The 17,931-nt window shown below is 40.9% G+C and overlaps 2 protein-coding genes across 2 annotated transcripts; both read right to left on the minus strand.

The window, feature by feature from the left end:
* Positions 1–558: 558 nt before the first annotated feature.
* Positions 559–12,778, minus strand: LOC123501890 (tripartite motif-containing protein 3-like). Its single transcript, XM_045250943.1, has 8 exons — positions 12,458–12,778; positions 11,014–11,092; positions 10,507–10,822; positions 9,656–9,912; positions 6,923–7,081; positions 4,550–4,711; positions 3,237–3,463; positions 559–699 (listed from the first exon to the last, which is right to left on the minus strand). Exons 1-7 carry the CDS (start codon positions 12,595–12,597, stop codon positions 3,299–3,301), a joined length of 1,278 nt encoding a protein of 425 aa, XP_045106878.1. The 5' UTR covers positions 12,598–12,778; the 3' UTR covers positions 559–699; positions 3,237–3,298.
* Positions 12,779–14,423: 1,645 nt separating this feature from the next.
* On the minus strand, positions 14,424–17,903 carry LOC123501894 (ras guanine nucleotide exchange factor R-like). Its single transcript, XM_045250946.1, has 3 exons — positions 17,364–17,903; positions 16,637–16,830; positions 14,424–16,248 (listed from the first exon to the last, which is right to left on the minus strand). The coding sequence occupies exons 2-3, from the start codon at positions 16,820–16,822 to the stop codon at positions 15,367–15,369; spliced, it is 1,068 nt and encodes a 355-aa protein (XP_045106881.1). The 5' UTR covers positions 16,823–16,830; positions 17,364–17,903; the 3' UTR covers positions 14,424–15,366.
* Positions 17,904–17,931: the final 28 nt, after the last annotated feature.

Raw genomic sequence — 17,931 nt, forward strand, 5'->3', positions numbered from 1 at the left:
TTCATTCCTTTGAGACTTGGCAGCTTAGCCAGGAGGCTTTTGTGGGCAGGGAGGAGAGCCCCAATCACCTCACAGGTGCCAGAAAACTTGGCTATGCGTGTAGGTCCCTCTGTCACCAGCCAAAACTCTACCTTTCCCTCACCCTGCTGTCTCTTTATGCATAGCAAGTCCCCAGCTAGAAAGAGAGATAAAATTAGAGGAATGACAAAATGGGAATCAATGTTTTTACTCATTTGCTTTCCAGTGTCCTCTTTGCCTGGCTTGTAAGAGTAATATGATCAATTAACACCATCTCTGCTGTCTACTTTCATGGAACTGTGACTGTCTGAAAACATGCGGGAATAAACCGAGTTGCTTTTTGGGACTGGGCAGTGTGTGGCTGACTGGATCAAGTATACCAATCTACATTTCTTCTCTGTCTGTGTATTCCAATCCATGGTCAGAAAACTCTCACTGACAGTTAAAGATGAATGGCAGATGTGAATAGGAGATAGTTGCTTCCAAAAGATAATTTAGGAATAATGATTTTTGGGCAGTAACTACTCTTTACTAACCATCAACAATGACTGCAGCTGCAGCACTGGCAGTGGGATGGGAGTCTGCTGTAGGCTGCTCTCCTGCAGCACCTTTACTCTTACTTTCAGTGCCTTCTTTTTGGGTGTGTGTGCCAAGCAGGATGGCCCGGCCCAGTGCCTCCAGCTGTGAGAGGGACACGGAAAGTTAATTGAAAGCAGATGTGTGGTATTCACTCATCATGAAGGAAATGGTGCAAAGCAGAAATTAATAAAGAAAAGTTAATCAGTGTATTAGTGACAAAACTATAAATGACTAGCCCATTAATTGAAAAATAAAAATGAATAAATATAGAAAATAAATATTACACCAGAGAATTAACCATGTCTATTTATCAAATGACAAAAATGTGTCAAATTACAAGTAAAAAATAAAAAAAAGGCTGTGTTCACACTATCAGGCACTGCACAATGGGTAGCACTGTTACCATATCTTGTTGCAATACACAAGCTGGGAAGGGTAAGTGGCAAGTGCCAAGATGACCTCAGAAGGAAGGAAACGATGGGCAAACGTGAGTGCACTTCAGCGAAACACCAAACACTGTCTGACTGGTAGGTGGTGTACATCACTTAAGGTTTCCTCAGATCTATGTAGTTAGTTGTCAGTGTTACTACTGTAAATGAACTACTTACTGTCTGCTGAATGACCTTAACTGTGCAACTGAACCACTTCTCAAGCTGCTTGGAATAGACATCACAGGCAGACCCAGGCCAATTTTTACGTGCTTTACTAAAAAATAAAGGCTTTGCACCTCATGTGGGAATACTTCTTTGGAAGCAAGAGAAACTCACTCAGCAACCATTGCCAATAGTGTTGTAGATATGGATTTAGTCTGTGATGCTAAAAATGTCCTTGCAAGTATAAGCTAGTCAACATAATATTCATTACTAAAAATAAGTGATGCAATCAAGATGTCCATTGTTATGAGCTACATTTTGCTTTATGAAAGAATTAGAAAGGAGAAAAGCCTATTGCCAAAGCCTATTTGCCAAGCTTGGGGGGACAGGGGCTGATGAGACATCTAGCTACCATGTGATTGATAAGAGACCATCACGCCACATTAAGTTCTTATTCTTCAATGAAGTGTTATTCTTTGATCTGAATCACCCTCTTAGTTATTATTTCATTTTGACATACCTGTGTTGCATAGAAGTGGAGCAAGGGCTTAGTGTGGTTTGAGTTGTCCAGTATATATTAGTGCATCCATGAGGGGATGACAAGTTGTGCTTATTTATTTTTGTTGGACAGACACCAAGTAGGATGTGTCTTGTCCCTCTCCTCCTCTTTCTGACCACCGAGAGTGAGCGAGAGCAGCACCTTCTCCTTTATTCTCAGTGAACGAGTGTGGTTTGTCTATTTGTTCTTCACAAGAGGGTGGTAGTTCACATCACTTTACAATCCTCGTGAAATACAGGTAGTTTGTTCAAAAATTTCGTTGATTGTTAATTTCAAACAAAGGGTATTTTTATGTGATATTAGGGCATGCTGCAGTTGAGATTTAGTAAATTATGACAAAAAATCTTTTTAAATTCCCAGATTATTGTAGGAAAAAAATTCAGAATTTATATGGTATATGAATCATGGTCATATGCGTATGGCAACACTCATTCTGACGCGTTTAAAAGGGACATGAGTGTCGTACGCCACAAGGTGGGCTGGGCGTGTTGCAATAAACAATAAGCATTTTGTTATACTGTCTTTTTCCACGTCATTTTACCACCAATATGTATTGGTCTCTGTGGAGAGGCTCCACCCCTCAAATCACTCGCCTTCTTCCTGCCATGCGCCTTCTTCCTGCCATGCCATACAGCAACCCAATGCAACAGAGAAAGGCAAGGGGAGAAGTTATGTCATTCCTGCTTGCAGGCTCTCTTGCTTTCTTTTTGACAAGGATTGGGATAACATTTTGTCAGATCTGCTTTTCCCTAAAGTGATTAGAAACTTTTTAATGAAGTAAAATAACAGCTTTATATGCTGTTCTGATGACTTCATGAAATGCAAAAATTTTAAAAGATCATATCTCATGAGGTGTGGTTAAATTGAGAGAGAGAGAGAGAGAGAAAAAAAATCCTTACGTTCCTTTAAGCATCTTTCAATATGTCCGTGCCAAAGCACATTAAAAAAAAAAAAAATGAAGTAAGGCATGTACAAAATTTTGAATGCAACTCTATGCATTCATTCATATTCATATTCACATTCATACTGGTTGCTGATAATATTCTGAAAAATTCAAGTCACAAATCCTATAACTTTTTTTTTTTTTTTTCCAATAAATTTTTCAAATCAACAGCAGCATGCCCTTAAGATTCCTCCCCCGTTGGTGTGGGATGGGATAAACAGGACTCAAGGTGTTGTAGAAGTCAACCTGAATTACGGCTGATATAGAAAGCTATAGGCCCCAGTAAGCATGAAGTACAGCCCCATACTAAATTGTGGAAGTAAAAAGTATAGGGGGAAAACTGGCCCAGGTGAAGCAGTTACTGAGAATGGGTAGATTCAGGTCATTATACAACATACTTCATGAAAACAAACAAACAACAACAAACATACAATTTTCCTGGGAAGAGGGTAGAGATTCTACCTGAGAAGGGGTAGATTCAGGTCATTACATCATAAACTGTACTTCATGAAGAACAAACAAAAACAAGAAACAACACACATACAATATTCCTGGGAAGAGGGCCAAGGAGGGAGTTGTTGCCATCACTGTTGTTCTCATCGCCCATCACTTGATGGAGGAAGCGGCAGCAGGATGCCTCAGAGGTGGAGTCAGACCGGCAGAGTTTGAAGTAGAGCCTTTCTTTCCCTGCCGCACCTGGCCTGGTCCTCCCCACACCAAGTCCAGGAACACTTGCTTCACTTCCTCCATCTGTGTTTCCAAGACCTGCCACTGAAATCAGGAGTTGATGAGGAAATTATTAGTGATGGAGGTTATAGATACTCCAAAGAACATCATATTTAAAGGGGATTGGAAGAAAACCATACAAGATTATAAAAGGCCTTGGGATGGTGTATGGAGGAAAAGAAGGTAAGAAATTATACATGACTAAATATTTGAAAGAGACTTAAGAATTACCACCCAAACCAGTAAAGAAAAATATGAACATTTGATTTAATAATTGGATTATGATAACTGTTCCTCACTGACCAATCTGACATAAGGGGAGGACACGATGGAGCAGGAAAGAAAATAAAGATGTAAACTCCACCTTATTACTGAAGTAATCTAGAAAGTGAGAGAAGAGGACAACTTTTTTTTACATGACTATACAAATACTGATATAGTTACTTCTGCTCATTTTATAGTAGTAGATAAGTGTGTGTGTGTGTTTCACTGTTTGATCTGCTGCAGTCTCTGACGAGACAGCCAGACGTTACCCTACGGAACGAGCTCAGAGCTCATTATATCCGATCTTCGGATAGGTCTGAGACCAGGCACACACCACACACCGGGACAACAAGGTCACAACTCCTCGATTTACATCCCGTACCTACTCACTGCTAGGTGAACAGGGGCTACACGTGAAAGGAGAGACTCAAATATCTCCACCCGGCCGGGGAATCGAACCCCGGTCCTCTGGCTTGTGAAGCCAGCGTTCTAAACACTGAGCTACCGTGTGTTGTGTGTGTGTGTGTGTGTGTGTGTGTGTTTCACTGTTTGATCTGCTGCAGTCTCTGATGAGACAGCCAGACGTTACCCTACGGAACGAGCTCAGAGCTCATTATTTCCGATCTTGGGATAGGCCTGAGACCAGGCACACACCACACACCGGGACAACAAGGTCACAACTCCTCGATTTACATCCCGTACCTACTCACTGCTAGGTGAACAGGGGCTACACGTGAAAGGAGACACCCAAATATCTCCACCCGGCTGGGGAATCGAACCCGGGTCCTCTGGCTTGTGAAGCCAGCGCTCTAACCACTGAGCTACCGGGCGTGTGTGTGTGTGTGTGTGCACGCGCCTTGTACTTACCTTGAGAGCGTGGCAACGTGCTAAGTCTGAGTTGGATCTGCGAGGCCCTGAGGGCAGACGAAGGCAGTGCAGATGAAACTTCTGCTGCTCCCAAGTGAGGCTCCCTAGCAGGCCGCCACCACCCACCACATCCAAGCGATACCCACCACCACACAAAGCAAGCTGCAAGGGTGAATGTTAGGTAAAACGCGTGCACGCACACACACACACACACACACACACACACACACACACACACACACACAAGACAAGAGTAAGGAACATCCAAAATTGTTTTACAGGTTCATAAATGGTAAACTTAAAAAGAGAGTCCATTGAAAGATTAAAAGGAGAGCAAGGGATAGTAGATGACCCTAAGAATATCGCGGAATTGCTAAATAATAGGTTTCAACAAGTATTTACTAAAGAAACAATGTTTGTAAAGCCTCAGAATGTAGAAGGAAATGTGTACATGGATGACATTAAGATACCTAAAAAGGAGTTATATAAAATGTTGGAGGAACTTAAAGATGATAAAGCGATGGGACCAGATGAAGTTTCAGGAAAATTATTGAAGGATGTAGAGAAGAATTGATTGATCCATTATATGATATTATAAGGTGCTCATTAGAAACCGGGAAGTACCAGTAGAGTGGAAAAGAGCTGAAGTGGTGCCCATTTATAAGGGAGGCAGTAAGGAAGAGCCTCTTAACTATAGACCTGTGTCTCTAACAAGTGTGGTCGGTAAGATTTGTGAGAGGGTGATAAAGAAATATTGGATACGGTTCCTGGAGGATCATAAGTTATTATCGGATCATCAATTTGGCTTTAGGAAAGGGAGGTCATGTGTAACAAATCTACTGAGCTTTTATTCAAGAGTGGTTGACAAAATACAAGAGAGAGGGATGGATGGACTGTGTATATTTGGATTTAAAAAAAGCTTTTGACAAGGTACCTCACATGAGACTGCTATGGAAATTAGAGATTTATGGAGGACTGAAGGAAAAGTGTTAAAGTGGATGGAAAACTACTTGAGATGGAGGGAGATGAGAACGGTAATAAGGGATGCAAAGTCGGACTGGTTGGTGGTGGAGAGTGGAGTCCCACAAGGTTCAGTGCTGGCACCAATACTTTTCCTTGTCTATATTAATGATATGCCAGAGGGAGTAAACAGTTATATTAATTTGTTTGCGGATGATGCGAAGTTGTGTAGGTGTGTGAAGAGTGAAGAAGATTGTGAAATTTTACAGGCAGATCTGGATAAGATTTGGGAGTGGAGCAAGAGGTGGGAGATGGAATTTAATCTGAGCAAAAGTCATGTGATGGAGATGGGGAAGAGTGGAAGATGGCCAAGAGGGTCATATAAGATGGGTGAAGGAGTAGTGTTGAAAAAGGTGGAAAAGGAAAAGGATTTGGGAGTGATAATACAAGACCATGGGCAGTTTGAGGCTCATATTGACAAGATATTTGGAGAAACATAATTTGATTAGAAATATTGGATTAGCCTTTCATTATATGGATAAAGATATGATGAAGAAATTAATTAGTACGGTAATTAGACCAAGATTGGAATATGCTGGAGTGGTTTGGTCCCCTTATAAAAAGAAGCATATAAGGAAGTTGGAGAGATTGCAGAGAATGGCAACAAAAATGGTTCCGGAATTGGCAGAAATGACCTATGAGGAGAGATTAAAAGAAATGAATTTGCTTACCTTGGAACAAAGAAGAGAAAGAGGAGATTTAATACAGGTTTATAAACTGTTGAACGGACTGGATGAAGTGGATAATGAGCAAATGATGTTGAGAGAGGAAAATTTAAATAGAACTACGAGATCGCATAGTAAAAAGATAGCCAAGGGAATATGCTTGAAGGATGTGAAGAAATATAGTTTCCCACAGAGATGTGTGGAGGTGTGGAATAGTTTGAGTGAGGAGGTGGTGTCAGCGAGGAGTGTGCATAGTTTTAAAGGAAAGTTGGATATGTGTAGATATGGAGACAGGGCCACACGAGTATGATACCCAGGCCCTGTAAAATTACAACTAGGTGAATACACACACACACACATACACACACACACACACACTTTTCCTTTCTCAGTCATCGTAAGGACATGTGAGAAACAATTGTGAATGAAAACAAGCTAGAAAAATTTTTTCATGCACAAAGTGTATACACAGACTTGATTGGGTGCTCTCTCACTCTGTCATCAAGATGACACAGCATGAAATTACATCCCAAAGCAAGGGTTAAAAATTCAATCTTTCGAGACACACAAGCAATACAAGAATAACAGAAGATGAAGTCAAGTGAATGTGCAACAAAGTCTATGGAAGAACAAAAGTAAAGAACAGATATAACACTCAAACCAGCCAACAAATCTACCTAATACACACCTGCTTACAAAGAACAATAGCTTTATTATTTAGAACAGCATTGTTGGCAGAAGCAATGCTAAGAAAGATCATCCAGTCCTCTCTGCTCGATGCCTCCACCTCCTTCAACAACTTGGCTACAGGGCCATCACGGAATTCCTCGATGCGCTTCAGGTGTTTCTGTGTGCAAGGGGAAGGACTCTTTACTGGTGATAGTGGTGGTGGTGCTTGCATTCTCATATCCCATCAATATCTCTCAAATACACTCATGTATATATTAGCAACATCTTTCATATTATAATAAATGCTTCCTTTACATTAGCAACATCTTTCATATTATAATAAATGCTTCCTTTACTTCACACACGCTCGCTCACATGCGCGCGCGCACACACACACAGCGGTGACCTCATACAAGGCGGACGTGTAAACACAGCTGCAGCACTGGATACACTGCCAACTATTAACCCAGCAGACCTTGTGATGTATTACATGGGGAGAGAGCTAGGCTAGCGATCCTGTCTCCGAATTCATATTGAATTGCTTGTGTTGAGACAAAAAAAAATAAAAGTAATGGAAGAGGATGGGAATATAGATGGTGCTGTCGTTAATGTATTGTACTAAGGATGGTAACAGCAGAAAAAGAAATAGGGTGTCTGGGGGAGATGATTGCCGGGATATTTGAGAAGCAGAGTCAGTTGTTTGCAGAAAACAGAAATGAGAGAGAAATGTGATAAATTAGAGAATACGGTTAAGGTGAACAATGACAAAGGAAACTTTGGATGAAATAAAAAAAAGGAAAACAGTGCCCTTAAGGACAAGTGTAAGGACTATGAAGAGGTGCTGCAAGGGCTAAAGGAGAAGGTAGACTAATGGTAAGTGAAACAAAGCTTGGGGAGTGGAAGAAGGTCTGGAAAGAACAAGAGGATGAAAAGTGAACTTTGCAGAGGTTGTTAAACAACAAATGAGAAAAAAAAACGAAGGACACAGTTGTACAAGTGATTAAAGAAAAGGAAGAGTTAGTGAGAGACACAGTAGATAAAAAGAAATGTATGTCTGATTATATATGGACTACAAGGGAAGAAAACCCAGTGAAATTTGTGAAGGAAAAGGAGAAGAAAGAGATGGTTAAGCAAATTATCTCAGTGATTCAGGATGAAGAACAGTCTAGAAAAATAAATAAGAAATAAATAGACTTGTAAAATAAAGTGAGGGGACTGAAAGACCACTAAAAGTTAAAATGAGATCACAAATAAGGGTAGAAGAAAAATTAGTGAGAACTGGAAAGACAGAATCTAATAACATTTGGTTAAGGAGAGAGGTGAAATATGAACCAGGAAGAAAGGGAAAAAAAGAGAAAACTATTTGGATAAAGAGAGATACGAGATATGAACCAGGATGAAAGGGAAAAGTGAGAACTAAGAACTGAAGCTAAGGAAATAAACAAAAAGAGAGAGGACAGAGAATGAGAAGAAATTATACTGGAAAGTGCAAGACATGAGGCTGAGGAAATGTATATTCGAGAAGGGAAAGGAAAACATGAGTCAAGTATACAAACATAGATGGGTTTATATCAGGAATGTTGGAAGTGAGATTTTATATATTGGAAAAAGGAGCGGATGTGGTATGTATAATAGAAACAAAATTAAGTGAAGACATTCAAGTAAATCTTAAAGAACAGGGACATTATAATATTTGGAGGAGAGACAAGGGAGAAAAACAGGAAGAGGAGTAATGATAATGGTACGAGAGGATATATACATGGAAAAAGTACAGTATAGAGATGGACTGGCTTAGGTTTTAAGTATAACAATTAGGACCAGTGGGAGGGAAATGAGGAAGATCATAGTTACATATGTGTCACCAAAGACTAATTCATGGAAACTTAAGGTACACAAGGAAATATGAAATGAAGTGTTGAAGTGCTTGGACAATATGCTAAGAACTGACAGAAAAGTACTACTTGTGGGGGGATCTAAACTGCAAACGTGTTAATTAGAAGGGAATGAAATTAAATAGTTACACCAGACAATGGGGGGGAAGAAGTGCTACAACCAATGAGTGAAGAAATATACAAGGTATAAAAGGGAAGAAGAACCATCAGTGTTGGATCTTGTCCAACAATCAAATAACATAGCCCAATGGGAAAAAGTGATCATGTAGTCCTAGAAGTTGAATTGGAGGATCAGGAAATTTTGAGATGGGATGAGGGACACAAGGAAGATTGAATCACGCCATGACAAATTTTGAAGGATTAAGTAAATATTTTGGTAGTATAAATAAAAAAAAAAAAAAAAACATTAGGCAAGTCAACTCAAAGAGAAGTATGAAATCTTCCTAGATAAGTACAGTGAGGAAGTAAGGAGGTACGTTTTAGTATACAGAGTTAAAGAGAGCACATGGTACAACACTACATGCGTGAAAGCTAAGAGAAAGAATGTTGCTTGGAGGAAATTAAGGACGCAGTATTAGAATAAGGAGTGAGGAGGAAGGAGAGAAAATCTGAAAGGAATGTTGTAAAAAGATGTGGAGAAGAACCTAAGCTATCCTACAAGATTTGCGGCGAAAATAGCATAGCCTAATATACCATAATATCAACCAGGGGTCATCAATCTGGGGATTTTTTTTTTTGGGTGGGGGAAGAAAGATTGGTTGCGCAGACGCTCGAATTAGTGTGCGCTTGTCTTGTCCAGGTACTAATACAACTAGTAGGTAAAAACACACACACACACACACACACACACACACACACACCAATAAAGCCATGATCTCCGCAACATTCCCCGTGGTGGACCCAGATGGTGGCGTTTTTTGAATCAGTTCATCCAGCTCCCCTCGCAGGTGCTGGAGTCCCGCGTCGCCCTCCTCGCCCTCCTGGATCAGGCGCGCCAGGAGGGACAGCACCACTCTTATCTTCCCCATCACCGCTGTCACTTCGGTCTGCAACTTCTTGGCAGCAGTGATGAAAGGAGATGACTTGGTAAGGTTTCTATGTTTCTTCTCCGCTGACTCTGGAATTCATGAGAGTCAGTGAGCGGGTGAGAGGAGAGAAAAGTGTGCGCGTGCATGATTTGGCAAGGTATATACTTTTCTTCTCTGCTTGTCTCTTTGAATCAGTGTCAATGAGAGAGAGAGAGAGAGAGAGAGAGAGAGAGAACCGGGGTGTGGACTTCGAAGATAACATAACAAAGGACTACCACAAACCCCAAAAAATCATATCAGTGTGGTTTCTAGATTCAATACTTTAAGTGGTTCGTCTTACCCCACCTTCCCCTATTAATTTGCGACGGAAATGAAGTGTAGATTAATTCATAAGTCGAAAACTACTTCAAAAAAGCTTCATCCTGATATGAGAGCATGGTGTAAGATAGTAATTTTACTCTTTTCTTCCCCTTTAAACGATACAGAAAAGAACAGCGTGCACTGATGAATAACAATGATCTGTATGGTAAGATGAACAATACTCTGGCAAAAACCTATAAGAAAACTACAAAATATGCAGTATAAAGAAAGCCGTATGACATGAAAGAGATCCCAAAATATTATCCAAAAATAGAATATCTTAAAATCTACAATTCAAGTAACACACACACACACACACTTACCCAGAGTGTTCATCAGCATAATGACATGCTCTTGCAACTCACTCCTCCTCATCTTCAGCGCAGCATCAATCCTCACAGTTTGGTGCCTTCTGCCTTCACCGCCGCCCCCACCTGTGTGCTTCTCCACCACACACTCACCACAGGCCGCCACGCCACATGGGCCACACCAGTACATGAGCCGCACCCCCTCATGCTCCACACACTCGGTTTCAGTGCCCTTGATCACGCTCCTCTCCCTGCTCCGCTCCTTGCCTTCCGCCGCCCTCCCCCTCGATCTGTGTCTGTCCTTCTTCCTTCCATTACGTCCATTCTCATCCTGTTGACAGTGTTGAGTAAGGAAGAATGAGCAATCTCTCTCTCTCTCTCTCTCTCTCTCTCTCTCTCTCTCTCTGTGTGTGTGTGTGTGTGTGTAAAATCTATTACTTGCTTCTTCATTTCTATCTGGTTATCATCATTTTCACATTCTCTCTCTCTCTCTCTCTCTCTCTCTCTCTGCTACACACTTACATTCATGCTCTCCATCATCTGAAGAAGGGCATAATTCGGGAGTAAGTCTTCTATTTTCAGGTTTGAAGGCTGTTTCTTCCTAGAGAGAGAGAGAGAGAGAGAGAGAGAGTAATTAGTCATTCAACATTTTAAACAGATGTTTTTTCTTCATTACCAATCAATAGAAATCTATCTTATCACATCACGTGCGACACACACACACACACACACACACACACACACACACACACACACACACACACACACACATACATACATACATACACACACACACACACACACACACACACACACACAGCAAAATAAGAAAGAATGTACCGAAACCTTTCTAAATGAAGTATATAACAGTAAAATGCATTACGAGAGAGAGAGAGAGAGAGAGAGAGAGAGAGAGAGAGAGAGAGAGAGAGAGAGACCCAAGTAGGGTCAATTATATCAAAATACAAACAAACAAACGAAGGACAGACAACCGGACACACTGACTGCTTACTCAACACACACGCACAGTCGCACACACAGTCAGTCAGGCAGGAAGGAGCATGCACGCACACGAGTTACAGACCGATATCCCGAGTGTTTTGAAATATGTGTCGAGTGATTTAGTTAAGTAATATAACAGATTATCACCAAAGATCATAAATGGCAAAGTAAGGAACACGCATCACTTGTTGGCAAATGTGAGGAAAGTATTTAGATACAACATCGGAAATTACCAAAGAAAATAACTTCATATCTTAGCGCAACACTCGGATATGCAGTAGGTAGTTGTATTGGATCGTCTAAAACAGGGGTTCTCAATCTGGGGTTCGCGAACCCCCAGGGGTTCACAAGGAGATTTCCAGGGGTACTTAGATGGCTGATTTAATGATACATTCTTTGCAGAATACCTTTGCTTATTGAGTTAGTGTTAGTCACTAAATTTTAATTCTGTTCGATGTCAAATAACTGGGGGTTCCAGTAGATGGTCTTATAACTCAAAGGGTTCTTAACGGATAAAAGGTTGAGAACCCCTGGTCTAAAAACACAAGTTAAAAGGACATGCAAATAGATGAATTTATAAAACGTTGAAAAGAGTGTGTGCAAAGAGCAGATACAAAACTGGTATACTAGACATGAAAGATCCCAACTGCGAGGAAATACTTGACAAACAATTAACCTCCCAACATCACCGAAATGACGAACACAGACGACCTAAGCATGCGCAACGAGTAGAAAGCAGCGAAAGAAACAGACACCTGGGATTATGTAGTGTTTCGGTATTAACATCAAGGGGACAACGTAAAAAAAAACCTTACTTTTCTCACGGAGCAATCAACCAACATAATGCACTTCTTTACCAGCTCTATAGATAGTTACCATATGACAAATGATCTTTAAGGAATTATAACGATCTTGACTCGTCTCTACAATACAAACACACACACACACACACACACATACGTACCCGCAGAATGGACACTTGAAACCGTTGTGTTGAATGAAGAGACGCAAACAGTTTTTACAGAGAGTATGGCCACAGGAGGGAAGCAGCAGCGGGTCCCTTCCTTCCTTCTCGAACGAGCCATGGCACTTTTCACAGTTCATCTTGTCTTCCTCTCAACGTCCTCCTTCTTCAATGTTCAAATGCTGACTGCTCTTGCCTAACTGTTTGCCTCTATAAATCTCCTTCACCCCACCCACTCCCTCTCAACAGTACTGTACGCGTTAGTTTCCCGTCAGTTACCATGGAGTGATTAGTTTATCTCTCTCCCTCCGTCTCCTCCTTTCCCTCCCTGCCTTCATCCTTTACCCCCAACTCCCTCCCTCTTCCCCCAGTGCGTCTTTCGTTCTTCTGTCTCTCTCCCCCTTCATCTTCCCCACACTTCAAGGTCGTCCTCGATCCTTCCTGTTCACACTCCCTGCCTCCTCACCCTCTCTCCTCTTCTTTCATGTTGAATTTAAAAATATGAACAAAAGAACGAGGAAGTAAGGAAATGTTAGATGAATTGATAAACAACTTGATAAATAAATAGATAAGTAACTACCATCAACATGAATGTAACTACAACAGAGAAATTAATAGGTGTATGATTCAGTGTGAGAGAGAGAGAGAGAGAGAGAGAGAGAGAGAGAGAGAGAGAGAGAGAGCGTGTGGGTGTTTAGGTAAGTAATGATTGTGTAGTGGTTCCGTGAAGTTATTACAATTCAAAGGATTGTCAGAAAAGTTGTGTGATTTGTGCAATGGGATATTTCTTTGCTTAATTATTAGGTCTCTCTCTCTCTCTCTCTCTCTCTCTCTCTCTCTCTCTCTCTCTCTCTGAGATGAAATAAACGAATTCAAAATGTACTTTAAGAATGCTGGTCGTGATAAGTACAATAATAATAATAATAATAGTATAATAATAATAATAATAATAATAATAATAATAATAATAATAATAACAACAACAACAACCATAATAACAATAATAATAGTAATAGCAATAATGATAATGATTAAAAAAAAATAATAGTAATATTACCAGAAATTAATGTCAATGCGTATACATGTACGTATTTCCACATAAATCATTAAAATACTATTTTTTCCTCGAACTGTAGTAATACCTGTAACAGCTTAAACAACATTCGTATCATATCTCTGGTGATAAACAACCTAATGTATATCCTGTCCCTCAGTCTGTCTGGTCACGTGCAGGCTGGATTGACCACAGCAACACTTCAGTCTTCTAATTTGCAGAGTAATCCTGACAGTCAAACACCGCTGCTCCTTACCCGCCACTGGACTGACAGTAATTACTTTTCAGCAGAGATAGAATGAGCATATTATTTTGGTTGGACAGCTTGCGTTATTCTTTGTAGGCATAAGTGAGCAGAGAAACAAGCAGACCGAGGCAGAGATGGAAGGGTTGCATACAGAGGGATGGTTGAGTGGGGAGGAAGTATAGAGGACAGAGGAACAACGACTCAATATGAACTTATGCTCTGCTGACGAAAAATACTAGTTATATTCAAGTGTTTTTTTTTATATATATCTTTATTCTTTTATGTAGGAGTGGAACCGACCAAAGGCAACAAAAATTGCGATTAAAAGAAAGGCCCACTGAGGTGCCGGTCCCTGAACAGGGTCAAGACAGTATGGGAACAGGGTCAAATGTACGAGACGAATGCCTTGAAACCTCCTCCTTGAACGAGTTCAAGTCGTAGGAAGGTGGAAATGTAGAAACAGGCAGGGAGTGCCATAGTTTACCAGAAATAGGAATGAATGATTGGGAATACTTGTTAATTCTTACATTAGGGAGGTGGACAGATTAGGGATGAGAGATAGAAGATTCTCGTGTGGCAATGCCCCGGGAGGTGGTGACGGGTGAGTCATGCGTTTAGCGTGATGCAAGAGATACAACATTGCAACGGTGAGAAAGAGGTTGAGGACAGTTAATCAGAGGAGAGGACTTGATAAGGCGAAAAAATCTTTTCATTCCACTCTAAAAGCGCTGTATGCGTGGAACTCCTGTTTACATATGAAGCATACTCCATACATGGGCCATGTACAGAGTTAACACTGGGGGGTTGAGAAAAACTGGAAGGGACGACTCAGAACTCCTATACTGGTCCGTTTCCAGGATGTAAAGGAGGAAATAATGACCTAATACACGCGTATTCCTTTCCCATAGAAAATGAATGACATGTTCTTATCCATTCTGATTTTTGGTTTCCGTTACTTGGTACATGAACTAAACTTTACTTGACGGGTTGGGGACCTTTTCGTGTTTGAAAGGAACACCACTGGGAGCAGTCGGTGGAAGGTTTATTTATTATTATTATTATTATATTTTTTTTAAGTTTCACATTTTCTTGCTGAAATAAAAACGATTAAAACCAAAAATTTTTGATTAAAACAATACATCTAAGTTTGGGTGAAAATATAAATAAAACCTAAATAGTATTTCCTGATCTGTAATAGTAAAAATAATTGATAATATAAACTCAGAAATTATACAAATCCTTATCAGTGAAGAACACCTGCCGCCGCTAACATGACAATGATGATAGCAACTAAAATAAAAGAAAAATAAGGAATGCACCCTTAAAATCGTGTCAAGGTAGATACTGAAATTTATCTGCAGCTTACCTCAGCTTGTCTGGCAGGTGTTCCTAAGACACCCGAGGACAAAAAATCTACTGTCCTTTTATTTTTTTCATTGGTCATGAAGGATAAGATAATCTAATTGATAAAAAAAAACGACAAGTCGAATTACGAAAACTAATACGTCATATCTCTAAATTGTCATAAAATAATCACTTTAAACAGATAAGACTACATCCTGTGTGTGTGTGTGTGTGTGTGTGTGTGTGTGTGTGTGTGTGTGTGTCTCACCTATAACAGTGTAGTTGGCGATAGATATTAGTCCTCAGCGGCCCGTCAGCCAACATCGCCGCCTGTACGATAAACAGAGAAGGACTAAACGGAACAGGTCCCGCGCCCTTCCACGGAGATATCGCGGAGGCGGTGGGCGTCAAGCTGACTTTTGGGATTCCAGGGGAGTCATCCAAGGCAGCGCGGGAGCGGGAAGCGTCGGGTGACCAGAAGTTGCCTATCGATAAAACGGCCTTAAGAGGTGAGGTGTCCGGCAAGGTTGCCATCTCCTGCTCTATGAATGCCTTGAATGATGGACTGGTTGGGGGAGTTTTTGGGGTGCTATTGGTGGCTCTGGTCTTGGTAGGGGTGTGTGACTTTTTTGGGGTGGTGGTAGGAGAGTTGAGAACGACCAGGGTGTTGGTAGGGGTGCGAAAGATGACCGGGGTGGTTGCTGGGGATTTCGTTGGGGTATTTGGCGAGGTGTTGCTGCTGGATGCAGTACTTTTAGGGGTGCTGCAAGTCTTTACGGAATCCCAAGGTACTCCCCACATAGGATCTCTGTCGAACAGCAGTACTCTTCTTGCCATCACCCCACGCAACCTACTCTCTCTTCTGGCGCCATGTGTCTGCCTCTCTGGATGGGCTTGTCTGGCAGGTACTGGCGTACGTGGATTGGTAGGAACCGATATTCTAATAATCCTTCGCATCTCGTCTTCTTTCCGTTTCTTATTGTCACTTCTACGTTCCCAGCTTCCTCCCAAGATGTCTACGGATGTATCCTTCTCCAAGCCGCGCTGCAGGGGTTTGGAACGCACGGTGATGCAACGTATAAATTCCCTCTCAAGGTTAGAAGCACACTGAGAGGAAGGACGTCGCCGGTTCACTGATCCCTCCATCTAGCGACAGGAAAGGAAATTAACTGAAGCTTCGAATTCCTAAGTTACGACTATAACACAAAGTCAACATGATCTTACAGTGAAGATTTATTATATATAAGAACTGCAGATCACTTATCAATTGTCTGTGAAATGGAGACATGTAAAAGAAACTGAAAGAAATAATATAGGAGACGAGATTAGCTTACGAGACTTCGAAACGTTTGAATGAGACGCTTACGAAACCTTAATGTTAGAAGCTAGATAAAAACACAAGAATGATTAAAACGCAACTACCAAAAGAAAAAGAAAAAGGGATAGCAGATATGATAGAAGAGAAAGAGAAGAAAGAAAAATTTTAAAGAGAGAGAGAGAGAGAGAGAGAGAGAGAGAGAGAGCAATAACCTACCTGGGACAGACGACATAAGGGTGTGCGGGTGGGGTGATAATTCCGATGTTTACGGTGACGAGATAGGAGTGAGGGAGACGCGAGGCCACGGCACCGGGCAACCACCAGCTGTCCGTCTACTTCCTCCAACACGCAGCCTCGTTTCCAGCCACGTTTGCTATAGAGCCTTTCCACCCGCTGCCACATGACGACTTCTGGAATGGTGGAGGTAGTGGCGGTGGTAGGGGTGGTAATGGTGGTAGTCCTGGCGGTGTCATTAGAATTCACAAGGCAATAATGATTATCTTCATCACCATAATCATGATCATATTGTACATTATGCTGACTATGAAGATTGTGAGTTAAATAGTTTATGTCATCGCTATTACTGTTTCTACTACTACTACTACTACTACTACTACTACTAGTATTACCATTTTTTTACTACTACTACTACTACTACTACTACTACTACTACTACTACTACTACTACTACTAGTATTACCATTTTTACTACTACTAGTACTACTACTACTACTACTACTACTATGTACTGCCATTACTACTACTACTACTACTACTATTTTTATCACTACTGTTACTAATTTTACTAATACTATTACTATTTATACCACTACTACTACTACTACTACTACTACTACTACTACTACTACTATTACTACTACTACTACTACTACTACTACTACTACTACTACTACTACTACTACTACTACTACTATCATAGTACCTTTACGCGGTATGGAAAACAAAAGGCTCCCGACGATGAAGATTCTGTAGAAGATAATCACGGAGGAGGAGGAGGAGGAATAATCAAGGGGTCAATAGTTGTTGTGCGATCTGTTGAAGGAGAGAGAGAGAGAGAGAGAGAGAGAGAGAGAGAGAGAGAGAGAGAGAGAGAGAGAGAGTATATACGAAGGCAATCTCATTCTAACAATAGCAAAGTATCATTGTTTGATCTTATTCCTCTTTTTCTTCACTATTTCCTGCAAGAAGAGGATGGATGGAGAAGCCTGACTCACGGTGGACAGGGAGAGCTGGTCAGGCTGCTCTGGTTATGAAGATACAGAAAATTTTGATAAGAGGAGGAAAAAAAAATCCGAGAAAGGTGACGAGCTAGGCTATCACTCGCTCCTCCGTTTGAAAGTTTGAAATGCCGCCAGTGTGCATTCGAGATAATTTTTTTTTATCTATTTATTATTTTTTTTCACTTATCTCTATCCACTGACTTTATTTTCTTATTGAAGTAACTACCATACTTACTGATTACTTAGTACTCTCCTAAATATTTCAGAGAC

This window comes from Portunus trituberculatus, chromosome 10, assembly GCF_017591435.1.
Source record: "Portunus trituberculatus isolate SZX2019 chromosome 10, ASM1759143v1, whole genome shotgun sequence".
NCBI lineage: Eukaryota > Metazoa > Arthropoda > Malacostraca > Decapoda > Portunidae > Portunus > Portunus trituberculatus.

What these genes read in the sequence shown, in the direction of transcription:
- LOC123501890 (XM_045250943.1), bottom strand. Translation starts at nt 12,597, where the DNA reads ATGAACTGTGAAAAGTGCCATGGCTCGTTCGAGAAGGAAGGAAGGGAC. An exon ending in TATGCTGATGAACACTCTGG is followed by an intron (nt 9,913 to 10,506) that starts GTAAGTGTGTGT and finishes CATGAATTCCAG; the next exon opens with AGTCAGCGGAGAAGAAACAT. An exon ending in CGGAGATCATGGCTTTATTG is followed by an intron (nt 7,082 to 9,655) that starts GTGTGTGTGTGT and finishes CCTTGCACACAG; the next exon opens with AAACACCTGAAGCGCATCGA.
- LOC123501894 (XM_045250946.1), bottom strand. Translation starts at nt 16,822, where the DNA reads ATGTGGCAGCGGGTGGAAAGGCTCTATAGCAAACGTGGCTGGAAACGA. An exon ending in CCTTATGTCGTCTGTCCCAG is followed by an intron (nt 16,249 to 16,636) that starts GTAGGTTATTGC and finishes TCCTGTCGCTAG; the next exon opens with ATGGAGGGATCAGTGAACCG.